General features: G+C 50.9%; 2 protein-coding genes across 10 annotated transcripts in view; one reads left to right on the top strand and one right to left on the bottom strand.

Moving 5' to 3' along the window:
* KCNAB2 (potassium voltage-gated channel subfamily A regulatory beta subunit 2) overlaps positions 1-7,957 on the bottom strand; it is a 94,979-nt gene extending 87,022 nt beyond the window's left edge. For both annotated transcript variants that reach the window (XM_036832420.1, XM_036832427.1), the window contains exon 1: positions 7,838-7,957. The gene's annotated coding sequence lies outside the window, so the exon portion shown is untranslated. The remainder of the gene's footprint in view (positions 1-7,837) is intronic.
* Positions 7,958-8,180: 223 nt separating this feature from the next.
* NPHP4 (nephrocystin 4) overlaps positions 8,181-26,757 on the top strand; it is a 141,709-nt gene continuing 123,132 nt past the window's right edge. For 5 of the 8 annotated variants that reach the window (XM_036826344.1, XM_036826353.1, XM_036826324.1 and 2 more), the window contains exons 1-4: positions 8,181-8,366; positions 9,345-9,390; positions 20,306-20,477; positions 20,680-20,853. In XM_036826344.1, the coding sequence (XP_036682239.1) occupies positions 20,719-20,853 (135 nt within the window). In that variant the 5' untranslated portion in view covers positions 8,181-8,366; positions 9,345-9,390; positions 20,306-20,477; positions 20,680-20,718. Of the gene's footprint in view, positions 8,367-9,344; positions 9,391-20,305; positions 20,478-20,679; positions 20,854-26,757 lie in introns of those variants that run through there. The other 3 variants (XM_036826316.1, XM_036826308.1, XM_036826361.1) reach the window with 3 other exon arrangements.

Raw genomic sequence — 26,757 nt, 5'->3', positions numbered from 1 at the left:
GCCACGAGCCGTCAGAGGCCTTTCCCTAACCCAGCCTTCGGGATGAGGAGGGAGTAAGGCAGCGTCTCCAGTAGCATCCCTGGAGCCTCTGACGTGTCCTGGGCAGGACATGCGCGGGTACCCCAGCGCCTGTGCCCCTACAGAAAGGGGGCGATGTTTTCTTGGGATCTGCAATCTCTATTGGGATCTGTTGCAATCTCTGTTGGGATCTATTGCAGATCTGTTGGGATCTGCAATCTCTATTCCGGGCATCCCATGATCTTGGCAAGAGCAAAGGGACAGAGATGGCTCCGGGCAGCCTAAGCTGGGTGACAAAAACCTTCTCCCCAGTGAGAGGCAAAGGCAACACTCCCCGGGGGGTGAGGGAGCCACTGAGCAGAGGTGGGGGCTCACGAGAGGGGGAGGGGAGATGCCACAGGTTCAGTTCCAAGTGACAGTCTGGCTCCTGGGAGGGGTGCCCACTTCCGTCACACGGGGCAGGTGCTCAGAGTCAGCATCCCAGCCAAACCTCATTCCAGGAGCGCTGGGGCACCGCGAACACCAGCACGTCCCCACCCACGGCAGGATTAAAGCTCGATTCGGGATTCGAAGCTGACAAAAGCGTAGCAGGTCGCCCAGTAGAACAAGGGCTTCCTATGTTCCACAGTGTTGAAGAAGCCCCAGGAAGGCTTGCTCATCAGAGCTTCCAGTGATCAAGGCGTGTTTCCTTGGGTGCTGCTTTAAGAAGCGGAAATGGGAAAGTTTATGACAAACTGGGGAGTGTTTCTCAAAGTGTGGCCTTGGAACCCCAGGCAGCGGCTGCTGAGCTGCACCAGGACCCACAGGGGCTGTTTCCAGGCACTGCCCCCTGTGACCCCGATGTGTGCCCCAGGGCTCAGGACTGCCTGGCACCTCCGGGGCCACCGCAACCTCCGCATTCTCATCCTCTGCAGTTGCATCATATGCAGAGCCATCCATGAAGCTGGAAGGATGAGCCCCGCAGTTCACAGGTGACCCCAGAAATGTCCCCATTAGGGCAGGACACAGAATCACGCACCATGGAGACTGAGGATGCGGCCGATGGACCCGGTTAACCAGAAAAGTGACTTTTCTTCCCACCGACCTGCTAACCCCGTGAGCGCGCCCCCTCTCGCCTCCGTTCCTTCTTTCACTGTCAATTTCTCAAGAGCCATTTAGGCAGCAGAATGCAAAGGTCAGGAGGGCGGGTGCTGGCACCCAACAGCCGGGGTTCAGATCTTGACTCCTTGTTAGTGCTCTGTGACCTGAGGATAGTCACCTCGGCTTTCAGTGCCTGTTTCTGCACCAGTAAAATGCAGACAACGGCATCTCCTTGAACTGAAGGAGTGGACACAGAACAGGGCAAAGACGCGGCACGTGCACCTGTTATGGGGGGGCAGCTCTGTCGCCCCCCCTCTTGGCAGAGACTGTGGCCCCAGCAGTGTGGGGCCCGCCTGATGCAGCGGACACCTGCCCCCCACCTTCTATCTTCCTCTCTGACTGGGCTCCAGGATAACCCAGGGTTTCCTCCTGTCTTGACCTTCACCTTCCCTCTCAAATCCTGCACTCACGGCCACTCCCTGGGCTCCGTCTTCTGCCCCCTTTACTCTTGGCCCCACCTCCTGGGTGACGTTGTTCACTGCCAAGGCTGTGACTGGTGGGGGGTTGGCAATCACCTCTGGTTTGAACCCCATTTGAACCCATGGCTCTCCCTCTAGATGCCCACAGCCGTGACTGGCCGAGGCAAAGACCTTGGACCCAACGAGGCGGCAGGGTCAGCAGGATGTGGCCCGAGCAGACCCAGCGATGAAAAGGGGACCCCGGGCTCCACTTGCTGCCCGCGTCCCACTGCCACCCAGCTCCACAGCAGCTTTGCCGTGACGCTCTCCTGCCTGTTCATTCTACTCATCCGCTCGAGACGGATTTACGGGGTCCCACTCTGTGCGCAACGCTGGGCCTACAGCAGCACACAACACAGGGAACAGTCTCTCTTTAGGATGACACGCGATCTCCCCTGCCATCGCACGTGGTCCTCACCCCACACTGCAGACACATCTGCCTCCTCCATCCCGGTGTGGACAGGTTACTGCTGGTTCCAAAACCCCCAGGGGTCCGACGGCTGGCCTCCCAGACCCCAGTTCCTGCTCCCCCTCAATGACTCCCATATTCATGTCCCACCTGTGCTCCCTCTGGGCCTCGGCCACTGTCCAACCCCCTAGTCCTTCCTCCGGGGCCTGGCCCAATGCAGGGCTCTCTCCAGACAGTCCTTTCCCAGTTTGGCTATCACAACCCTGCCTTCTTTCAGGGTCTGGGTCAAATATCAACCCCACCTGCCTCCCATCTCTCTTCTATCAGCAGAGGCTTCTCTGATGGTTCCTGGTCTGTGGTTAGGTTAGGTGGGTCTTGCTCACCCTTGGCCTTTCAAATGTCTGCTGCAGAGGGCTTCCCCAGTCGGCGGTATTTATAGGTTTGAAACAATGTTTAAATTCTAATTTACTTTTTAATGCATGGATTCGTTAGAATTTCCTTGTGCTAGTTATTTCTGAGTCTCCTCCATCCAGAAGGGGCAGGAAGGGCACTGTTTCCAGAGAGACCCTGCCACTGCAGAGCACTGGGGAAGGCAAGGTTCCCAGGCAGATTTCTAGCTCCTTCTGCCCTGGGCTGTATTTGACAGCTTGTGGACATCAGGTTGCAGTTCACTCTGAGAGATCGTAAGGCTGCTGAAGGATGGAAAATGAAAACATGCCGTGCTGCAGAGGGTGGGCGTGCTTGGGGCGGGGCTCTGCAGCCCCCACAGGCTACTGTACAGGGGGGTAGGCGGGCAGACGGATGCCCCGCAGGCTTGCGCACCCGGCCCTCCAGGAGGCCTGGGGTTGGGAGGAGAGGGCAAGCCGTGTCCCTCCACTCACTGGGAGGCCATGATCTGCAGAGACAACAACAGGCTCCCGCCCTCCTTCCTCCATGAAAGCCACCAGCTGGGTTCTCCCAGGCTGTTCCCCAGGAGCACCCAGCCCCTCTGAGGAGCCCCACGTGGGCTCATGAAATGACTCAGAAGGGGACCTGAGTCACTTTGCTTGAGCTTTCCCGGGAGCCACCTGGGCTCCAGGTAGAGCGAAGGTTTGCGCTCAGTCTATGACTGGCCACAGAGGCTGGGAAGCTGACGGAGTGCCCGCCCTGTGCCAGGGACTGTCCGTATGCCTCTGCTTGCCTCATTTTACCAATCCCGAAAAAGGGAGACGCAAGCACAAGGCCAAGCGGCTGGGAGAGTGAGAACCGGACATTCAGAGAGCTAGTTCTCCACTGGGGGCCACGGGCCAAGACCCCAGACAGGGGGCCCTGCGGACAAGACCCAGTATCTATGGGACCCAAGAAATCGCTCGCTTACTGGGGAAACTAGCCCGACGACGAACAGTTTGCTGGTTTGTTTTGAACCCAGTGCAGGGATCTGAGAAGGAGAAATATACACTTGGCTTTCAGCCGTTGAGTTGGATGATGGATCTCAGCCACTCAGCAGCTGGGGCTCAAGATCCAGATCACGTTAGGTGGGGAAAACCCCCTAAGAGGGCTCAAGATCAAGATCACGTTAGGTGGGGAAAACCCCCTAAGAGGGCTCAAGATCCTGGTGGGGAAAAGTTCCCTACCGGGTCTGCAGCACAGGTGTGAAGCTGAAGGAGACATCCCCAGCCCATCTCCGCTTTTCCCCCTTTCCCAGTCCTATTTAATCTGTACCCTGTGTGGCATTAAGACAGTAAGTTCTAGGGGCTTCCCTCGTGGTGCAGTGGTTGAGAATCTGCCTGCCAATGCAGGGGACACGGGTTCGAGCCCTGGTCTGGGAAGATCCCACATGCCGCGGAGCAACTGGGCCCGTGAGCCACAACTACTGAGCCTGCGCGTCTGGAGCCTGTGCTCCGCAACGAGAGGCCGCGATAGTGAGAGGCCCGTGCACCGCGATGAAGAGTGGCCCCCGCTTGCCGCAACTAGAGAAAGCCCTCGCACAGAAACGAAGACCCAACACAGCCAAAAACTAAAATAAGTTAAAAAAAAAAAAAAAAACCTAATCTATGTATTAAAATTTAAAAACAAAAAAAATAAAAAGACAGTTCTGCAAGAGCCTGTGTGCTGGAGCTAGAGGGAAGAGAGGTTGACTGCAAGGAGGAAGCTCAAGGCAGGTCGGTGCCAGGGATGTGGGTGAAATAGGATGAGGGACACATACAAGCCTGTGGACACCGGGTCTCCAGGGCTAACCACCTGGCCACTCAGTGGAGCAGGGGGTGACCTCCTGAGACCCTGTCCTCTGTGCTATGAGTTAGAAAGTGCGCAGGCGCAGGGCACACTTCAGCTGGGGGGGGGGCCGGGCCCAGAGTGCATCCCTCAGTGCAGAGGGAGAGGAAGGCTAGCCCCGTTTTAGCCCCGCGGGATGTGGCAAAGGGTAAGAAGACCCAGCAGCTGCTCACGTCCGCTCGGGCAGGGAGACTCATGTTCTCGCCAAGCCCAGGCCGGATAGAAAGCCTGAAGCGCCCCCTCCCCCGCCCAGTGACCCGATGACCCGTCAGGTGATGTCCCCAACTGGCCCCTTGTGTGTTTTCTCCTGGGGAGGCCCTGACCCTTTTTCTCCTCTGTACTGGCTGAGCCAAGGACCACATCTCCTCAGAGTCACCCCAAAGAAAGGGGGGACATGCTGTGGGTGGAGGGCTGAGCATGCTGGGCTTCCCACCGTGAGAAAGGCAGCTTCCATGTCCCTTGGGAGCTGGGATTGAACCTGACCCTCCTGCACATTGGAGGAGACGCATCTCTGGGGGGTAAGGATTTCCGGCACTTGCTGATGGGCTGGAGGGGGCCTGGTGCAGCGGGAACAGAATCCAGGAGGCTGGGTCCGTCTCACCACCGCTCTGTGCCTGTTTCCCATCCAGGCTAACCAGCCTCCCTCGCAGGGGTGATTAGGGTTATTTACAAGGACCCGCAGCGAAGCGAGGTCAAGGCACAGAGTCCCTTCTTCCCTTTCATCTCACCCGGCGGCTCGGCCCCTTGCCATCTCTTTGATGACATCTTTGGAGCCACAGGGCCCTGGCTCTGGGGAACTGCCAGGCCGGGCAGGATGCTGTCGCCGAGAACTCTCTGTGGTCGGTAGCATCTCCCACTCCTGACAGCCCCAGTGACTCAGACGCACCCGGGGTGCTGTTTCCTCCATGTGTGTCAGCACCATCTCACAGGTGCGTCCTGAAGGGTGGCTGGAGCTGGTGGATGGCATGTCCACGGGGTGCTGGTTTCCTCCAAGGGCAGAACCAAGGGAGTGACCTGGCTCAGACTGGCGGGAGGTACGGGGCCTGACGCGGCTCACCTCTGAGTGACCTTGGAGAAGTCTCTGACTTTGCCAAGGCTTCCGTTGCGTCCTCCAAAGGGGAAGATGCCCAACCCCTTGTAGCTCTAGCACGCTCGCCTCTATGAGGCGGGACCCCTGGCTGCGGAAAGGGGAGAGGAGGGGTCTCTGGCCCTGGACACCTTCAGAGACGGTCCTCCCCGAATGCTGCCTGCAGTGTCACTGTTCTGCCTATCATTCAGGGACTCCAGGAAACTGCCCTGGCTCTGGGACCTTTGGCGAAGCAAAGGTCATGGAGAAGTGAAGGTCAAGGACTAGATACATGCTCCTTCTAGCCAGAGTCCTGGGAAGCCACACACGTTCGTTCCCCTGGGTTCCAGCAGTGGAGGAGGCCTTCCTTCGCCACGTGCGTGCTGCCCAGTTGCCATGGGCCCATCACCAACAAACAGGAAAGTCGAGAGGAGGCCCCCTCCCTTACCGGAAGCTGTCAAACCAAAACTTGTGCCACTCCCTTCCTCCTGAATCATTTGGGGTTTAGAAGATCATTGAAAAAGGAAAGAAAGCCAGCCCCATGGTGTGAAGCTTCTCAATCTGCCCCACCCCAGAGCTCGCTCACCCCTCCATCCCCCAGAGCCTCTGCCTGTGACCCTCACCAGATGAGCAGTAGTGTCCGTCTTGCCACACCTCCTGTGTGCAACTGCTTTCACACCCATTCATTCCCGTCCAGGCGCCACGTCCAGACCCAAAAGGTTTGAGCACGAGACCCAGTTTCGCACTGTTCGTGACCCTCCCTCCCCCTGTGCCCTGGTTCAGTCCCCACACTGTCTGTCCACTGGCACAGCACAAAGAGGCACAAAGAACGGGACCTTGGTTTTGTAGGGGAGCCTCCAGCAGGCTGCTTTCGAGGTAGGAACGTGCTGCAGCCTGAACACCCTCAATGTCACTGAGGCCGGGTGGGGGCTTGGAGAGTGTTCCTGATGGACAGGCCCCAGGGAGCCAATGCCCTCTGGGCCCCCGTTGTGATAGCACAGGGGAAGGAGCCCAAGAACCACACACAAGCCTGGGGTCTGCAGGTAGATGCAAACGCCAAGCAACAATCAGGAGGGCAGGTGTAACTCTCCACACTCAGGTCCCCAAACCCTGCAACGTGGGGCCTGAATGCGGTTTTGTTTGCAGAGCAGGAGCTTGCTCTTGGCATTGGAAGGCGGATGGTGTTTTTGAGGGGGAGGAGAAGTTGCAGCGAAAGAAGAAATCCTGAAACGACAGGCAGTGGGACAGCTGTGGCCTGAACTTGGTGTTCTTGCTCCTCGGATGTGGATGTATTAATTTCCATAAATGCTAATAGCTCACTTCCCCAAGAGCTATTACTTATGTCATCTCCCCTTGGATGCATTTCAACACAGGGCAGACAAGTGAAAGAGAAGAAAGGGCAGCCCCCACTGGTGAGTTCCCATTCCCCAACCCTGTCCGCACCAGGCAGCTCAGGACTGTTCCCTAAGGTGGCCCCTCTAACTGCAGGGTCAAGACCCCCCTGCCTTCGGCCCCACAACCAGGTCCCGATCATGCCAGGAGGCAAAGAAAGTTACCAACCCCAAAAATGCTGAATCACAAAGTAAGCTGGGTAGGAAAGTGGGGGTGGGGTGGGAAGGGAGCCGGTGGCTAGGGAGGAAGGCAGGAAAGGGTGCTAAGGGGCTTCTCACCTGGAGCCCCCCAGGCCGCTCTAGACAAAGCGTAGACCCTAAAGGAGTCCCCAGACAAATGCCAGGAGGAGCAGAGCCAGGGTAGGGTGGGAGGGTGGGAAGGTGGGCAGGTACAGGACTGCTACTGCAGCAGGAAGCGGTGCAGCAGCTGGGTCTCTGTGTCCTGCGTCCTGCAGGAGCAGCAGCAGGTAGGGGAGGTGGGGAGCGAAGAGAAGCTGGAGAGGGGGCAGGGGTATAGGGACCGGGGTGGGGTGGGGTGTGTAGGTAGCCAGATGAACTGGTGCAGGAGGAGAATGCCAAGGTCCTGGGGAGCAAGGCAAGGTGCAGAGAGGGCGCCCACAGGGAGAGATGTAGCGATTGGGAGCAGAATGGGTGGGAAGATGGGGCCAGGGACCTGGAAGGAAAGGCAAGATGAGCCTTCAGGAGCAACAAGGAGAGAGATGCGGAGGACCAAGACCAGGAGCGCTCCAACGGGGCTGCGCTGAAGGGGGGATGGGGGAGGGGGAGGCGAGGCTGCGGGAAAAGGAGGGGGCAGAGACGGGACGAGCGGAAGGATGAAGTTTGGGGCAGGGGTCGGGGATGGGAGCTAAAAGGTCGGGCGGGTTGGCAGATAGGGCAGGCAAGGGAGGACGGGTTGGGGGAAGGGAGATGATGGAGAACAAGGCGAGCCGGCTGGAGAGGAGGTGAGGACGGAGGCGGGCGCGGGGACGCGCTGGGGGAAAGGATATGGAGAGTCAGCGCGGGCCTCGCGGGGGCCCGCCGCCGCTCTCCCGGCGCACGGCCGTGTACTGCGCGGACGGCCGGGGTCTCCCCCTGCACTCACCTGGGGGCTCCAGCTCCGGATCCTCTGCCCCGCTCCGGATCTTCCTTCCCGCCCTGCCGCTGCGACTTTAGCGCCCCCGAATCCCACTAGCTCCACCAGGTTCCGCCCGCAGCATCTTCACCTCGTGGGACGCCCGGGGCCACGCCTCTGCCAGCTTCTCATTGGCTGGCCTTCACGCCACTCACATTCCTATTGGCAGAGGGATCGCCGACCATGCAAATCAGAATGGGCCCGCCGCCGCGCCTATTGGCTGACGCTCCCGGAGCGGCGCCCCTGGACTTGGGCTCTGATTGGTCCCACGGTGCTGCTGACGCAAAGGTCGGGGGGTGGGCTCTTTCCCTTCTGAGGCTCCTCCGGCGGGTGGCAGCGGGTCGGGTGACCCTCGGCCGGTCCTCGGACCGCAAGGCTTGCGGCTCCGGTGGGCACCGGCCGGCCGCCGGGCCTCTGGATCCGTCCGAGGGGCACATCCTCGAAAGCTTGGGGCTCGACGCCCCAGGGCGGGTGCGGCAGCTGCAGCCTCGTCTCCTAGGTAACGCTGCCCGCCGCGGGCGGAACCACGTTGGCTGGCTCCGCGGGGGAGGTTAGACGCGGCCCGGAGGCGCGGGGGCCGCCGAACGGGTCGGGGCCTCGGGCCCGGGGTGGGGTAGCTCTGTGCGTCTTTCCCCGGGGCCCGGTGCCTGCGGGGCGCGGCGGCCGGGCGGGCGCGGGGCTGTGCCCGCGTCGGTCGCACCTCCTTTCCCCCTCCGTGACACTTGGTGCGGCCGGGGCCGCAGGCTTCGGGGGCTTCTTGGGGCTCAACCTCAGTACTCTGTCCCTAGACCCTGCGCCCCCTTGCAGCCCTCCAGCTTAAGGCGAGCGCGGTGCCGCCGGCCTGGGCTGTGCTGAGACCGCGGCTTTGGCCCTCCCCTTTTCCCCTTCGGACCCCTGCCGGGGACCCCTGCTTTTCCTGTCCCCACTGGGTGCCTGTCCCCCGCTGGCGCTGCCGACCCGTCCCAGCGCCGCCGCCCAGTGGAGATCTGGAGACTCCCTGGCCCTTGCAGGAGGCCCTGCCTTGATGGCCCTGCCTGCCTACGGCCTCCCCTGGAGCTGCTCCCACCTTCCCCTCCGCTGTCCAGCCCACCGACCTCCTGACCGCCTCCGAGCACCCCACCTGGGCCCTTCTCGAGACCCCAGTGCTCGGTCTCCTGCTCGCTTCTTCAGACTCAGAGGCCCCACCTTTGCAACTCTCTTCCATGCCTGTCTCCCTAGAAGACAGATGCCTTCTCAGACCCGGTCCTGCCTTCGGTGTTGCACTGTGTCACTTGGGTTGAAGCATACGAAGGAAGTCTGGCTTCCCAAGCTTGTGTAGTTGGAAAAGGTGTCCTTTAGATGATTGTGGGTAGTCGCCTCCAGTTCCCGCCCAGGTCTTCATCACAGCTCACTACACTCTCCGGGCCTCTGATTTTCAGAGGTCACAGCCACCTCCTTTGTGTGCTAACTTGCATCCTGTCTTTCTGCCTCTCTCCAGATACATTCCTCGAGGGCAGGACGGTTTCTCCACGGCCTGGCACGTGGTAGGTACTCAAAGACTATTCCTTGAATGAGGAATTCCTGGCAGTGCTTAAGCAGACCTCTGCTTACTCTCAGAAAAGCTCCCCAAAGCTTTCAGGTCTCAGGCATTCCAGATTTTTTCACTTCTGGGTGGGAAGCGTCCCTGTGTCCGGGCAGCTCCTTGTGGTTCCTGCTCCTCCCTTTCCTTGGTGAACCACTGCTTGTGAGACATCAACCCAGCTTAGCACTTCAGCGCCCGGATTCCCTCCTCTTCTCTACCCTCCCTCCCCCGCCAAAAAAAGGAGTCTGGATTAGGCTTGTCTTCTGCGTGCTGCTCACACTCGATCCCTTGTTTTTTTAATTTTTAAAATTTTATTTTATTATTATTTTTTATACAGCAGGTTGTTATTAGTCTATTTTATACATATTAGTGTGTATATGTCAATCCCAATCTCCCAATTCATCCCACCATCCCCCCGCCCTGCCCCTGCTTTCCCCCCTTGGTGTCCATACGTTTGTCCTGTACATCTGTGTCTCTATTTCTGCCTTGCAAACCGGTTCATCTGTACCATTTTCTAGATTCCACATATATGCATTAATATACCATATTTGTTTTTCTCTTTCTGACTTCACTCTGTGTGACAGTCTCTGGGTCCATCCACGTCTCTACAAGTGACCCAATTTCGTTCCTTTTTATGGCTGAGTAATATTCCATTGTATATGTGTACCATATCTTCTCTATCATTTTGTCTATTGATGGGCATTTAGGTTGCTCCCATGACCTGGCTATTGTAAACAGTGCTGCAATGAACATTGGGGTGCATGTGTCTTTTTGAATTATGGTTTTCTCTGGGTACATGCCCACTAGTGGGATTACTGGGTCATGTGGTAATTCTATTTTTAGTTTTTTAAGGAACCTCCATACTGTTCTCCATAGTGGCTGTATCAATTTACATTCCCACCAACAGTGCAAGAGGGTTCCCTTTTCTCCACACCCTCTCCAGCATTTGTTTTTTGTGGATTTTCTGATGATGCCCATTCTAACTGATGTGATGTGATACCTCATTGTAGTTTTGATTTGCATTTCTCTGATAATTAGTCATGTTGAGCAGCTTTTCATGTGCCTCTTGGCCATCTGTATGTCTTTGGAAAAATGTCTATTTAGGTCTTCTGCCCATTTTTTGATTGGGTTGTTTGTTTTTTTAATATTGAGCTGCATGAGCTGTTTATATATTTTGGAGATAAATTGTTTGTCCGTTGATTCGTTTGCAAATATTTTCTCCCATTCTGAGGGTTGTCTTTTCATCTTGTTTATTGTTTCCTTTGCTGTGCAAAAGCTTTTAAGTTTCATTAGGTCCCATTTGTTTATTTTTGTTTTTATTTCCATTACTCTAGGAGGTGGGTCAAAAAAGATCTTGCTGCGATTTATGTCAGAGGGTGTCTTTCCTATGTTTTCCTCGAAGAGTTTTATAGTGTCCGGTCTTACATTTAGGTCTTTAATTCATTTTGAGTTTATTTTTGTGTATGGTGTTAGGGAGTGTTCTAATTTCATTCTTTTACATGTAGCTGTCCAGTTTTCCCAGCATCATTTATTGAAGAGACTGTCTTTTCTCCATTGTATATCCTTGCCTCCGTTGTCATAGATTAGTTGAGCATAGGTGCGTGAGTTTATCTCTGGGCTTTCTATCCAGTTCCGTTGATCTATATTTCTGTTTTTGTGCCAGTACCATATTGTCTTCATTACTGTAGCTTTGTAGTATATTCTGAAGTCAGGGAGTCTGATTCCTCTAGCTCCATGTTTTTTCCCTCAAGATTGCTTTGGCTGTTTGGGGTCTTTTGTGTCTCTATACAAATTTTAAGATTTTTTTTCTAGTTTTGTAAAAAATGCCATTGGTAATTTGATAGGGATTGCACTGAATCTGTAGATTGCTTTGGGTAGTATAGTCATTTTCACAATATTGATTCTTCCAATCCAAGGACATGGTATATCTCTCCATCTGTTTGTGTCATCTTTGATTTCTTTCATCAGTGTTTTATAGTTTTCTGAGTACAGATCTTTTACCTCCTTAGGTAGGTTTATTCCTAGGTATTTTATTTTTTTTGTTGCAATGGTGAATGGGATTATTTCCTTAATTTCTCTTTCTGATCTTTCATTGTTAGTGTAAGGGATGCAAGAGACTTCTGTGCATTAATATTGTATCCTGCAACTTTACCAAATTCATTGATTGGCTCTAGTAGTTTTCTGGTGGCACCTTTAGGATTATCTCTGTATAGTGTCATGTCATCTGCAAACAGTGACAGTTTTACTTCTTCTTTTCCAATTTGTATTCCTTTCATTTCTTTTTCTTCTCTGATTGCCGTGACTAGGACTTCCAATATTATGTTGAATAATAGTGACGAGAGTGGACATCCTTGTCTTGTTCCTGATCTTTGATAAATGCTTTCAGTTTGTCATCATTGAGAGTGATGTTTGCTATGGGTTTGTCATATATGACCTTTATTATGTTGAGGTAGTTTCCCTCTATGCCCACTTTCTGGAGAGTTTTTATCATAAATCGGTGTTGAATTTTGTCAAAAGCTTTTTCTGCATCTTTTGAGATGATGAAATGGTTTTTATTCTTCAGTTTGTTAATATGGTGTATCACATTGATTGATTTGCGTATATTGAAGAATCCTTGCATCCCTGGGATAAATCCCACTTGATCGTGGTGTATGATCCTTTTAATGTGTTGTTGGATTCTGTTTGCTAGTATTTTGTTGAGGATTTTTGCATCTATAATCATCAGTGATATTGGTCTGTAATTTTCTTTTTTTGTAGTATCTTTGTCTGGTTTTGGTATCAGGGTGACGGTGGCTCGTAGAATGAGTTTGGAAGTGTTCCTTCTTCTGTGATTTTTTGGAAGAGTTTGAGAAGGATAGGTGTTAGCTCTTCTGTAAATGTTTGATAGAATTCACCTGTGAAGCCATCTGGTCCTGGACTTTTGTTTGTTGGAAGATTTTTAATCACAGTTTTAATTTTATTACTTGTGATTGGTCTGTTCATATTTTCTATTTCTACCTGCTTCAGTCTTGGAAGGTTGTACGTTTCTAAGAATTTGTGCATTTCTTCCAGGTTGTCCATTTTATTGGCATAGAGTTGCTTGTGCTAGTCTCTTATGATGCTCTGTATTTCTTCGGTGTCCATTGTAACTTCTTTTTCATTTCTAATTTTATTGATTTGAGTCCTCTCCCTCTTTTTCTTGATGAGTCTGGCTAAAGGTTTATCAATTTTGTTTATCTTCTCAAAGAACCAGCTTTTAGTTTTATTGATCTTTGCTATTGTTTTCTTTGTTTCTATTTCATTTATTTCTGCTCTGATCTTTATGATTTCTTTCCTTCTACTAACTTTGGGTTTTGTTTGTTCTTTCTCTAGTTCCTTTAGGGGTAAGGTTAGATTGTTTGAAATTTTTTTCTTGTTTCTTGAGGTAGGATTGTATTGCTAAAAGCTTCCCTCTTAGAACTGCTTTTGCTGCATCTCACAGTCATGTTTTCATTGTCATTTGTCTCTAGGTATTTTTTGATTTTCTCTTTGATTTCTTCAGTGATCTCTTGGTTATTTAGTAGTGTGTTGTTTAGCCTCCATGTGTTTTTGCTTTTTACGGTTTTTTTCCTGTAATTTATTTCTAATCTCATAGTGTTGTGGTCGGAAAAGATGCTTGATACGATTTCAGTTTTCTTAAATTATCTGAGGCTTGATCTGTGACCCAAGATGTGATCTATCCTGGAGAATGTTCTGTGTGCACTTGAGAAGAAAGTGTTATCTGCTGTTTTCGGACGGAATATCCTATAAATATAAATTAAATCTATTTGGTCTATTGTGTCATTTAAAGCTTGTGTTTCCTTATTAGTTTTCTGTCTGGATGATCTGTCCATTGGTGTAAGTGACGTGTTAAAGTCCCCCACTATTATTGTGTTACCATCAATTTCTTCTTTTATAGCTGTTAGCATTTGCCTTATGTATTGAGGTGCTCCTATGTTGGGTGCATATATATTTATAATTGTTATATCTTCTTCTTGGATTGATCCCTTGATCATTATGTAGTGTCCTTCCTTGTCTCTTGTCACATACTGTATTTAAAAGTCTATTTTATCTGATATGAATAATGCTACTCCAGCTTTCTTTTGATTTCCATTTGCATGGAATATCTTTATCCATCCCCTCACTTTCAATCTGTATCTGTCCCTAGGTCTGAAGTGTGTGTTTTATAGACAGCATATATTGTTTTTGTATCCATTCAGCGAGCCTGTGTCTTTTGGTTGGAGCATTTAATCCATTCACATTTAAGGTAATTATCGATATGTATGCTCCTATTACATTTTCTTAATTGTTTTGGGTTTGTTTTTGTTGGTCCTTTTCTTCTCTTGTGTTTCCTACTTAGAGAAGTTCCTTTAGCATTTGTTGTAGAGCTGGTTTGGTGGTGCTGAATTCTCTTAGTTTTTGCTTGTCTGTACAGCTTTTGATTGCTCTGTCGAATCTGAGTGAGATCTTGCCGTGTAGAGTAATCTTGGTTGTAGGTTCTTCCTTTTCATCACTTTAAATATATCGTGCCACTCCCTTCTGGCTTGTAGAGTTTCTGCTGAGAAATCAGCTGTTAACCTTATGGGAGTTCCCTTGTATGTTATGTGTAGTTTTTCCTTTGTTGCTTTCAATAATTTTTCTTTGTCTTTAATTTTTGTCAGTTTGGTTACTCTGTGTCTTGGCGTGTTTATCCTTGGGTTTATCCTGCCTGGGACTCTCTGTGCTTCCTGGACTTGGGCGCCTATTTCCTTTCCTATGTTAAGGAAGTTTTCGACTATAATCTCTTCAAATATTTTCTCAGTTCCTTTCTCTCTCTCTTCTCCTTCTGGGTCCACTATAATGCAAATGTTGGTGCATTTAATGTTGTCCCAGAGGTCTCTTAGGCTGTCTTCATTTATTTTCATTATTCTGTTCTCCGGCAGTGATTTCCATCTTTCTGTCTTACAGGTCACTTATCCGTTCTACTGCCTCAGTTATTCTGCTATTGATTCCTTCTAGTGTATTTTTCATTTCAGTTATTGTATTGTTCATCTCTGTGTGTTCTTTAATTCTTCTAGGTCTTTGTTAAACATTTCTTTCATCTTCTCGATCCTTTCTCCATTCTTTTTCCGAGGTCCTGGATCATCTTGACTATCATTATTCTGAATTCTTCTGGAAGGTTGCCTATCTCCACTTCATTTAGTTGTTTTTATGGGGTTTTATCTTGTTCCTTCATCTGGTACATAGCCCTCTGCCTTTTCATCTTATCTATCTTTCTGTGAATGTGGTTTTTGTTCCACAAGCTCCAGGATTGTAGTTCTTCTTGCTTCTACTGTCTGCCGTCTGGTGGGTGAGGCTATCTAAGAGGCTTGTGCAGGCTTCCTGATGGGAGGGACTGGTGGTGGCTAGAGCTGACTGTTGCTCTGGTGGGCAGAGCTCAGTAAAACTTTAATCGGCTTGTCTGCTGATGGGTGGGGCTGGGTTCCCTCCCTGTTGGTTGTTTGGCCTGAGGCGACCCAACACTGGAGCCTACCTGGGCCCTCTGGTGGGGCTAATGGTGGACTCTGGGAGGGCTCTCGCCAAGGAGTACTTCCCAGAACTTCTGCTGCCAGTGTCCTTGTCCTCACAGTGAGACACAGCTACCCCCTCCTCTGCAGGAGACCCTCCAACACTAGCAGGTAGGTCTGGTTCAGTCTCCTGTGGGGTCACTGCTCCTTCCCCTGGGTCCCAATGCGCACACTACTTTGTGTGTGCCCTCCAAGAGTGGACTCTCTGTTTTCCCCAGTCCTGTCAAAGTCCTGCAATCAAATCCCACTAGCCTTCAAAGTCTGATTCTCTAGGAATTCCTCCTCCCGTTGCTGGACCCCCAGGTTGGGAGGCCTGACGTGGGGCTCAGAACCTTCACTCCAGTGGGTGAACTTCTGTGGTATAAGTGTTCTCTAATTGGTGAGTCACCCACCCAGCAGTTATGGGATTTGATTTTACTCTGATTGCGCCCCTCCTACCGTCTCGCTGTGGCTTCTCCTTTGTCTTTGGATGTGGGGTATCTTTTTTGGTGAGTTCCAGTGTCTTCCTGTCGATGATTGTCCAGCAGCTAGTTGTGATTCCGGTGCTCTCGCAAGAGGGAGTGAGCGCACGTCCTACGCCGCCATCTTGAACCAATCTCCACCCCCTTGTTTTTGTCCCACTGGATATTTAGATTCTTGAAGACAGGGCATTTGACAGTCCGCTTCATGGTGTGTGTACTGGGACAGAACAAGTGCTTGGTGAATATTTGTTGACCGGGTCTGCAGAAGCAGAGACCTCCAGGGAACTTTACAGCCGCTCCTTTTGTAGATGAGAAGCAGGCGCCTGGAGGGCCAGAGGCTTTTCCAGAAGTCTGAGAGGAGAGGGAGGACCAGCCCGGTCCTGGACCAGTGCCCTCTCTGTGCCCTCAGGGCCTCTGCTCCTTTGCCTCTCCTGGCCTTGGTGGGCAGAGGACCGGCATGGCTATAACGTCTTTGATGTGAGTGTGACTGGCTGTGTGCTTTCAGACTGGCTGTTTAACCTCTGAGCTTCACTTTCCACATCTATAACATGGGGACAGTAATGGTACTTACCTTACAGAGATGTTGGAATAATGAATATGAAGATGTTTGCGAGTGCCTGGCTCACGATAAGGATTCAATAAAAGCTGGTGCATTTTCTTTATTTCCCCTCTGGAGAGCCCACTGTACCCTTCTCTTGGGCTCAAAGCATGGGACCCTCCCAGTTTTCCCTTTTCTGTTCATCTAGCCCCAAAGGCCCCTCTGCCCTTCCTCCGCAGACTTCTTAATTCCTCCACAGCATAACTTAATGATTTACTGAATCAATAAATAAGTTTTCACTGAGGACCTAGGCCTGACCTCATGGAGCTCAGTCCTGCCGGACGACCGGGACCACGTAGCCTGGTGGAGCCTGGTGGAGCGGGGTGCCTTCTGTGGCAGGGTCCTGTGTGGGGGATGGCGGTGCTCTCCTGGGGGGGGGGTGGCTCCTGGTCTGACTTCTCAAGGAAGAGGAGGAATCACCCCCGGGGTGTGTGCCTGTTGGGCTGGGGGGTGGCACAGACGTGGTGTCCGGGAGGAACTGAAGCAAGGGCCGCGTGGAGTGGACAGGAGTGAGGGCTGGGTGAGAGCTGTTCTGGGTGGGGGGGTGGGGGAAGGCAAGAGCTCTGCGTGTCCCAGAGCCCCTGGGGCCGTCTGGGCTCCCACCCCCAGGAGCCCGTGTCTCAGGAGTCGCCTCCCTTCCGCCCCCTCTCGGAATGCTGCTGCCTGCTCGCACCTGCCCGTCTCAGTTCTTTGATGTTGGGTGGCCTGCCTTTCCGAGTAGCTGCCTCTTGTGCCGGCGCATCTCCTGCTGGTGCTGCCTGGGGCATCCTGTTGTGCGTCCCCTGCCCGGGCGACCGTAGCGGGAGGGCTCCGCAGCAGCTCCCCGCCAAGTGTGGTGCTGGGTCCCACTCCCTCAGGGAAGTGCGGGGAGGTACTGGCGCAGGAATCTGGGGCACGGGAGCAAAGTCTGGAGCGCCCTGCAAAGGAGGCTGCGTCCTGGGCTCGGGAAACACCGCGGGGCAGGGTGTGGGGCTGGTGGGGCCCCTTCCAGAGGGTATCCTGCCGTGTGTGCTTTACTCGTGCTCCCGAGGCAGGAAGGGCTTCCCTGTAGATACGCACTCGCTTTCTAAGGATAAACCTCCCAATTTTATAACTAATGTCAAGGAGAAAAGCACATTTTCCTGAAAAACAAATGTTTGAGAGTCAAGTTTATTGAAACTTAAATTTCATGATTGAATTTGTTGAGTCCTGATGGACAGCCTGGTACCAAGGCCACAGGACAGTAGGTTCCCTTCTGCAAGCAGTGGGCCAGTGAGCAGATCAGTACAGGACAGGTGACAAGTGCTCAGAGGCCTGCTGGGTGTTGGTCAGACCTCTTCTGCTTACAGGTCATGGACACCTGTAGGAGTTCCCATGGCTTCTGTAACAAATTACCACAAACTGGGGGACTGAAAACAATTTCTCTTCTTTCAGTTCTGCAGGTTAGAAGTCCGAAATCAGTCTCGCTGGGATAAAGTCAAGGTGCGGGCAGGGCTGTGATCCTTCTGGAGGCTCTAGGGAGAATCGGTTTCCTTGCTTTTTCCAGCTTCAAGAGGCGCCTGCATTCCTTGGCTTGTGGTCCCTCCCTCTGTCTTCACGTCTCTCCCGCTTCTGCCTCGCCTGGCCTCTTCTCTGACCCCCCTGCCTCTCTCTCATCAGGACCCTTGTGACAATAGCAGGCCCACCTGGGTAATCCGGGTACTCTCCCCATCTCATGGTCTTTAACCTGATCACACCCACAAAGTCCCTTTTGCCACGTGAAGTCCAATATTCATAGGTTCTGAGGATTAGGGTGGGGACGTCTTTGGGGGCCATTATTTAGCCGCCACAGGCCTCCACAGGCCTTTACGGCTCCTGTAACTCAGCTCTGGTCGGGGTGGGGCTGCCTTCCATCAGGCTCTCTCCACCTGGAGGTCTGGGTCCTGCCGGCAGGGCCGTCCTCGCCACCCTCCATCTCCACCAGCCTCCCCTGGGCTGGCCTCTACCTGAGGCTCTCCCTGGGGTGGCAGAGTGGCCCCTGGGGCTCCAGGCCGGCCTGGGCAGCTCCTGGCCTGGGGGAGAGACAGCCTGTCCAGAGGGCGGCATGGCTGGAGTCGCAGGGAAGACACACCCAGTGTGTGTCATAGGTTCATTTCTGAGACCGTCGCTGAAGCCCTCTGGCCGGAACTGGGGAGGGTCGTTCCACAAAACAAGGGATGTTGAGTAGACAAATATAACCTACAAAGGAGAAAACCCCAAACTAACCAATGTGCGCGCCTTCCTGTTCATACGGTAACAGTGTGGGTCTGGAGGCTGAGGGGTGTGCCTGCCCAAGGGGGTGCCGGGTGGGAGTGGCATTCCAGTGGGGGGCTGGGCCCCGCCCCGAGGCCCGCCGGGTGTGGGAGAGCAGCTCGGGGGCCGGTCACATCCGTGCCTCCCAGACCCCCTGCCTTCCCAGCACAGCCTGTGAGCGTGGAGGTGGGCTGGCTGCCCGAAGCCTCGAATTTTGGGTCCCTGTAGAGCAGCCCTTTTCCAGCTTTTGAGTGTCAGATCCCTTTATGCTTTAAAAAATGATTGAGGACTCCAAATAACTTTAAAACTTGAGTGATATCTACCAATATTTATTATTGAGAAATATCTACAGTGTTATTAATTCATTTAAAAACAGTAGACCTGTTACATGTTAACATAAAGATGTATTTTTTTAATGAAAGCCAACTGTGTTTTCCGAAACAAAAACATGAGCAAGAACTGTGGGGTTGTTTTGCTTGTTTGTGAATCCCTTTAACATCCGGCTGACAGACTGCTGAGGACCGCTTGGTCTGGTACAGGCTTCTCTGTTGTGATGGGTCATTTCGGCTGAAGTATTTGAAGGAAATCCAGCCTCACCCAGATAAGGGAGTAGGCCCTTAGAGAACTGTGGCTGTTCTGCTTTGGTGCTGTACCCAAATCCACAAGTGGTTGTTTCTTAAGGGTGTCTTGCGTGCGGAGTTTGACACCCTGTTCGTGAACTTTCATAGTGTTAGGTTAAAACCCTCTGGTCTGCCTCGCACTTTGGGTGGATCTTTCATCCATGCAGAATTTTACATCATCGTGCTTGTTCACTCAGAAAATACCGCTTCTGAGTTAGGCAGATCTTCCAAATATTGACACATCTAATCACACAATTTCAAAAGATCACTTTCGTTACCTGCACTACCCATCTCCTCAGGAAAGTCTTTAAAGAAGTATGCAGCTGTCAGGCTCACAGTGGAGGGTACAGACTTTCCCAATTCTGAATTTTGCCTGAAAGCTCAATTTTTTTGATGAGTTTTCCTTGTAGTGACAGGTTCATTTTGTTCACGTTTGCGAGATTGTCTACAAAGCACCCAAGTCTGAAAAACCATGGTTTGTCTGTGAGCCGTTCTTTTAGTAAGAATGGTGTTGCTGAGTGAAAGAAGGAGCTAGTTCAGCCCGCAGCCCAGCGATCACGCCCGGCTCACCCTGGGGTGACCATTGTCTTTCATCTGGCAGCAGAAATGCTTTTCGTCCCGTTTCATCACAGAATGTTAAAAGCACGCATCCTCAAGGGTCAAGACGTCATAAAATGCATAGTTTTCACAGCTTCCCCAAGGACGTTCTTAGGTGAAGCTGTTGAACTTTGTGCCGTGAGAGGTGAAGAGCACAGGATGGCTGGTGGGGTGTGGTGCCCTCTGCCTCGGGGCGTAACGAGGCCCCAGCAGCTTCACCCACCACTGCCTCGGCGCCACCCGCGCCAATGCCAACCCAGTGAAAGAGGCAAGTGGCATCTGGAGGTTATGAAAATAGCTTTGACCCTGTGGAGCCCTTGACCACCTAGGGCAACCTCAGGGGTTTGGGAACCACATTCAGAAAATTGCTGTCTTAGAAGATCAAACCCCATGCCTTCTTGCTTGCCATTTTAGCATACAGAATTCAGCCTCTGTTCAAGGCCAAGAGCTTAAGATTTTGTGTCAGCTGGACAGTCTCTCGAGAAGGTTCAGATCCCTGTCTGCTGGAAGGCAGGGAACATCCTTATTGAGCCAGGTCGCCAAGACACCCGGAGCCCTCAAAACCTGTCCCCACCTGGCTTCACCAGCAAGACTGCATGTAGCTCAGCTGTCTTGGGTGCCGGACTTCAGGGCCCCCTTGAGCCAGGGCTCTCGTGATGACATCTGGACCCATTGGCCTTGCTCTGGCTCTGCCTGCCTTTTTGTATGTGTCTCAAGGTAGCTGCTCCTGTGGTGGCCTGGGCAGCTTCAGGCGGATGACCTCTCTGCTCCGAAGGCCACAGGGAAGAGTGTTTCCTTCTCCTAACAGAACCAGCAGAAGCGCTGAGATCACCTCTCGTTGGCCCGGAGTGGGTCATGCGCCCCAAGCCGCTCTAAGACAGCCCTGGTTCCCGAGGCCTGGTGCCCTTGTGCAGGGCTCAACCTCCACAGCTGGACAAAGCACGTGCCGGTCCCTAAGCCAGTCACTGAGGCCAGGATAGGTGTGCTCTGGTTGGCCAGGGGAAGGTGGCGTGGGCGCCAGTCTGCTGCCCTGGGGGCTAGAGGGTGGGATGGCAGAGTGTGGGTTGCAGGGGTCACCACTGGGGTTTCCCTGGGGTTCCCGGGAGGTAGGAAGCTTTCAGAACTGCTCTAAGAACTGTGGCCCTCATAACTCTTTTCTTTATTTGAACATGAATGCCGCAGGTAGTCCTAGAGGCCCCCAGCGACCCTCAGACCGGCAGAATGCATGACTGGCACAGGATCTTTGACCAAAACCTGCTGGTCCCTCCCCACACACAGAGAGCACGCCAGCCTCTAAAGGAATCGACGGCATTTCAGTGTGTCCTGAAGTGGCTTGATGGCCCGCTAATTAAGCAGGTAAAGAAATTGGTTCTTTACTGTCAAATGCACGCTGTCACTGCTCTCACCTGAGATGGTATTGATTTTCACATGTTTATTTGAGTCTTGCACTGTACCCATCACCCCGGGCGTTGGCAGTACTCGGAGGTAAAGTGGTCCATCAGCAAAGAGGATTTGTGATTCAGCGACTCGGTCAGCACTTTTGACCCTGGCTAAAGGCTGCTTTTTGCCTACAGTGGAGCAATCTAAAAACCCAGGTAATTCGATTTCCTGGGTTATTTCCTGGCCATGTTGTTTGCAGGAGGTGGCCTTGTGCGTGGCTCAGCGTGGCCTGCTTTCGGCCTGGCAGTTAGAACAGCAGGGGTGGAGCTCTGGGCATCCTGGGGGATGTGCCTGGGAGGTACCACCGCCTTTGCACCTTCAAGCCCTTGCTCTGTGGCTCTGCGTCCACCTGTGCCCTCCAGCCGCCAGGGAACCTGCCGGAGAAGCTGGTGCTCCTGTGCCTCCTCAGACCACCCACATGATTGGATGGTCCTAGGGAGGCCCAGTGTCCTGGGGGGGCGCACAGGCAGGATCCAGCCCTGCCAGTGTGAGCATGTGGCTTGGCAAGACTGTATCTTCTTCCTCTGCAGCTGGCAGGGTCATTCTCCAGGCACTCAAAGCTGTCGGAGCACTGGGTCTATTATTAAATCACTCACATCCATCCTGCATCATCACTTCAAACTCTTTGATTGAGCACCTGCTATGTGCTTGCCACTGTGTTAGGTACCGTGGTGATTACTGCTCTTACTACTTTACTTCTTAGCGCTTTACTTGTATTAGCTCACTTCGTCCTCATGACAACCCCAAGATGTAGGTAGCATCATTACCCCTGTTTTACAGAAGAGGAGGCAACCCGAGAGAGGTGACCTTGGTTGCCCAGGGTGACAGAGCTCCAGCCGGCCAGCTGGGACTCCAACCTAGGGAGACCAGCTCCAGCAGTCCTGGCCTTCCAGGAGCTCACAAGATAGTGGACAGCAGTTTCCTCTTTCTTAGGAATTTTGCAAAGGAGATTTTATTTATTTTCCCATTTTACTTTATTAATTCATTTTAATTTGTTTTTGAAAAGGTAATTCCCATAGTTCAAAATTCACAAGGGCGCACAGGGAAAAGAGTATTGTCCCATGAAGTCCCCAAGGCACCCAGTGTCCCACACTAGATACAGCCAGTGTTAACCTGTTTTCTGTACAACTTCCTGGAAATTCTAAGCAAATACAACAAATAAATACAGTTGTATGTATTTTTCCTTTTTTTTACATAAATGATAGCTTATATTCTGTTCTATATCTTAAAAAATATTCTTAACAATATGTGTTATAGGTTGTTCATGTCATTCCATGAAGAATTTCTGACTCTTTCTTAAGACAGCATAGCTTTTCCTGTGTGGATGACCCGTCATCCATTCATTAGGCCCTTGCTGATGACCGGTTGGACTCCCTCCAGGGCTTTGCTTTTACAGACATTGCTACAATGTGTAACTTCACTGACATCATTTAAAAAAATGCACACATATGTCTGTGGAATGATTCCTACAAGTGGTTTCATGATCTCGAGTCACGCATTAAATGTTTTCATTTAAAACCCAATTATAAGTTGTTTATAAAAAATCACACTGTAAACCTAAAGTGTATGTCTTCAGACCGTATGTATGAAAGGAAAAGGATGGAAAAAAGGCCGTGTAAACACTAAGCATAAGAAAGCTTTGTGACTATACTAATATCAGACAAAGTAGAGTTCAAGGCGAAGCATATTTCTAGAGATAAAGGGGCATTTCATAGTGATGATGGTAATCAGGAAGACGTGACAGTCCTAAATGTGTATGCACCTATGTCGGGAGCCCCCAGAGGCACCCGCCAGGTTCGGTGATACACTAGGAGGAGGACTTGACATGACTCAGCACATAGTCATCCTCAAAGGAAAGATTTATTTCAGTGAAAAATTACCGAGTAAGATCAGCCAAGGGAAAGGCATATGGGGGGAAACGAGTGTGAGCTTCCAGGGTCATCTGCCATGGGAATCCCACAGGACAGACTTCATTCCCTCAGCAACAGGCTGTGACAACACCTGTGAAATGCTGCCAACCAAGGAAGCTCGTTAGAGACTCAGTGCCCACAGGCTCTAAAAAACCTCAGGGCTTCTTGGGAACTGGTCGTGTAGACACCCTCTGCCTAGCACGTACCAAGATTCCAGAGTCCCAGAAGGAAAGCAGGTGTTCAGCATAAATCACTCTGTACAAGCAGTTTAGGTACCGGGAGCCATTCTTATTCGTTAGGGTGGTGGGGAACCCCACATTCCCAGACTCTAGCCAAGGGCCAGGCTTGTAAGCCAGCCTTTCAAAGCATAACTGGCCTGCTATGATAATTCTTTTGTGCCCGGCACTCAATAACACGGCTTCCAAATCCGTGAAGCAAAATTTGTAGAACTAAAGGGAACTACATTTAGGTTCACCTTCATAATTGGAGACTTATCACTCTCTCTCAATAATTGATAGAACAAATAGACCGCCCCCCCTCAAAAAAAAATCATAAGGATTTGGAAGATCTGAACACCACCACCAACCACCTTGACCGAATTGTCACCTCTAAAACACTACACACCTAACAAATAAAATACACATTCTTCTCAAGTGCATGTGGAACATTTACGGAGATAGATAATATGCTTGGTCATAAAAATAAGTCTCAAGAAATTTAAAAGGATTGAAATTACAAAGAATATGTTCACTGACTAATATGTTATTAAATTAGAAATCAATAACAATGAGATACCTAGAAAATCCCCAAATGGTAGAAAATTAAACAGCACACTGCTAACTAACCCTTGGGTCAAAGAAGAATTCAGAGAGAGAACTTCCCTGGTGGCACAGTGGTTAGGAATCTGCCTGCCAATGCAGGGGACACGGGTTCGAGCCCTGGTCCGGGAAGATCCCACATGCCACAGAGCAGCTAAGCCCACGCGTCACAACTACTGAAGCCTGCACACCTGGAGCCCGTGCTCTGCAACAAGAGAAGCCACCGCAATGAGATGCCCATGCACTGCAACTAAGAGTAGCCCCTGCTGCCACACCTAGAGAAAGCCTGTGCAGCAACGAAGACCCAATGCAGCCAAAAAATAAAATAATAAAATAAATAAATTTATAAAAAAGAAGAATTCAGAGAGAAATCAGAAAATAATTTGAACTGAATAATGTAAGAATATATCAAAATTTGTGGGATGCAGTTAATGCAGTCCTTTGAGTGAAACTTATAGCTTTATATGACTACTTTAGAAAAGAAGAAAGGTACAGGCATACCTCATTTTATTGTGCTTTACTTCACTGTGCTTTGCGGATATTGTATTTTTTACAAATTGAAGGTTTGTGACAGCCCTGCATGGAGCAAGTCTATCAGTGCCATTTTTCCAGCATTTGCTCGCTTCATGTCTGTGTGTCCCATTTTGGTAATTCTTGCAATATTTCAGACTTTCTCTTATTATTATATGTGTTATGGTAATCTGTCATCAGTGATCTTTGATATTACTACTATGACTCACTGAAGGCTCAGATGATAGTTGGTATTTTTTAGCAATAAATTGTTTCAAAATTAAGGTATGTACATTGTTTTTTAGACATAATGCTATTGTACACTTAATAGACTACAATATAGCGTAAACATAATTTAATATGCACTGGGAAACCAAAAAATTCGTGTGACTCCCTTTATTATGATATTCGCTTTATTGCAGTCATCTGAAACTGAACCCTCAATGTATCCGAGGTCTGCCTGTATAAAAATCAACAACCCCTGCTTCCTCCTTAAGAATCTAGATAAAAGGAACAAATTAAAACCAAAGAAAATAAAAGAAGGAAGTAGTGAATTTCTGGGCAGAAAGCAATAAAGGGCAAATAATAGAGAAAATCAGCAAAGCTAGAAGTTGGTTCTTTGAAAAGATTAATAATACTGATAAACCCCTGGCAAGACTGGTCACGAGAAGAGAGAAAAAACAGATTACCAATATTAGGAAAGAAAGAAGGAGCATCACTATGTATTCTATGGACATTAAAAAGATGATCAAGGGATATTATGAATAACTTGTGTCAATAAATATAACTTAGATGAAATGGACAAATTTCTTGAAAAGCACAACTTACCAAAAGTGACACCAGAAGAAATAGAAAATCTAAATAGCCCTATATTTATTAAAGAAATTGAATTCATAATTAAAAAGCTTCCAGACTTAGATGACTTCACTCTTGAATTTAATAAAATATTAAAGGAAGAAATAATACCAATTCTAGAACAACTCTTTCAGAAAATAGAGGAGGAGGGAATGCTTCCCCGGTGCTTTTTTGAGGCCATCATAACGCTGATACCTAAACCAGGCAAGGATGTGGCAAGAAAAGTACAGATCCATATCTCTCATGAATCTTAGCACAAAAATCCTTAATATATTAGGGCATCAGATCCAGCAATATATAAACATGATGGGGTTTATTGCAGGAATACAAAGTTGGTTTTACATACAAAAATCAGCCACTAACATTTAGAAGATCAAGTAGGGAACATGTTGAAAGTTCAATTTGGATCATCTTACAAATGTGTGCAATTTTAGTTAATTTGAGAATTGATAGCTTTAGATGATAGCAGACTTCCCTGTGAAAGGTGTTGGCTGAAAATATTACATGCTTATTTTGAACTCAAGGCACTTTATTAGTCATTTTGGTATGTTTCTTACTATTCATTTACCTTTTTGGTTTAGTTTAATTTTACCATGAACGTTGATTACTTTCCTTTGGGATGGCTATTTCAATTCAATTTGGTATTTATTGTGTGTTTGGAACTGTGCGGGGGACACAAGGGTGACCACCCCACACTCTGTCTTCATGGAGCTCTTGGTCCAGCGTGGGGAGACGGACCTAGAAACTTAGACCTGAGTAGAATTGGGTACAGAGTTGCAGAGAGGTGGAGGAGGTGGTTAGGGTGTGGAGTTCCGGGAAGGAGACCAAGTCTGCAGGGGAGATCTGGGAGTCCCCAGGTCCCGGCTGGTGATCTCCCCTCCCTGAGAGAGTGGTGAGGAGGTGGAGGGGGCCGATGGTGGTGCCCTGGGTGGTACCAGCTGTGAGGGGAGGCCTGGCCCCCTGGGTAGGTGTGCACACTGAGCACCTCCCCAGGCATGGTCTAGTCCCCAGCCCCAGGGATGGAGCTGGAGGAGGATATTCCAGGCTCTCATCCTCCTGGAGCTGACATTTAGGTTGGGGTGACCGACCACCAGCATGTAAACGGACAGCTGATGGACACAGGAAACAGAAAGTGGGGTTGGAGGACAGGGGCCTGGATGGCGGGGGTCAGGGAAGGCTTCCCTGGTCAGGGCCTGATGGAAGCGAGGGAGCGATCACAGCAGAGGGGCGGCGGGGAGGGAGGGGGGTGTGGGGCGGTGCTGAGAGAGGGGGGAGATGGGAGAGGGCCTGGGCTTGAGATCCCCCCAGACCTGTTGCATCCTCCCCACCTTCACACACGACACCACCTCTCTCCCAGCTGCTCTGGACGGGGGACGAGCCGTCATCTTTCACTAGGGGCTGGGACTCCCCTGCCAGACCCGGGAGGGCTGGGCAGACAGGCGGCCGCCAGCCTCTCCTTCCTGCCTCTCTGCCCCTCGCATCCCGAGTCTGGCCGTTGCCAGGGTCGCTGGGCAGTTCTTTCACAGACGTCCCGAACGTGCCCACTCCTCGTCCCACCTGCGGCCCCCCCGGCGCCCCCCTCCCCCGCCTGCCTGGGTGACGGTAGCAGCCTCCTCACGTCCCCTCCCCACATTCCCGTCCCCACGTGGAGCTGGAGTGGTTTCCTTTTTCCAGCGTTACTGACATATAATTGACAAATAAAATTGTAGGGTACTTGAAACGTACAG

Source organism: Balaenoptera musculus, chromosome 1 (genome assembly GCF_009873245.2).
Source record: "Balaenoptera musculus isolate JJ_BM4_2016_0621 chromosome 1, mBalMus1.pri.v3, whole genome shotgun sequence".
In the NCBI taxonomy this organism is placed as follows: Eukaryota; Metazoa; Chordata; class Mammalia; order Artiodactyla; family Balaenopteridae; genus Balaenoptera; species Balaenoptera musculus.
The sequence above is the reverse complement of the archived record's forward strand: the minus strand, read 5'-3'. Positions and strand labels throughout refer to the sequence as shown.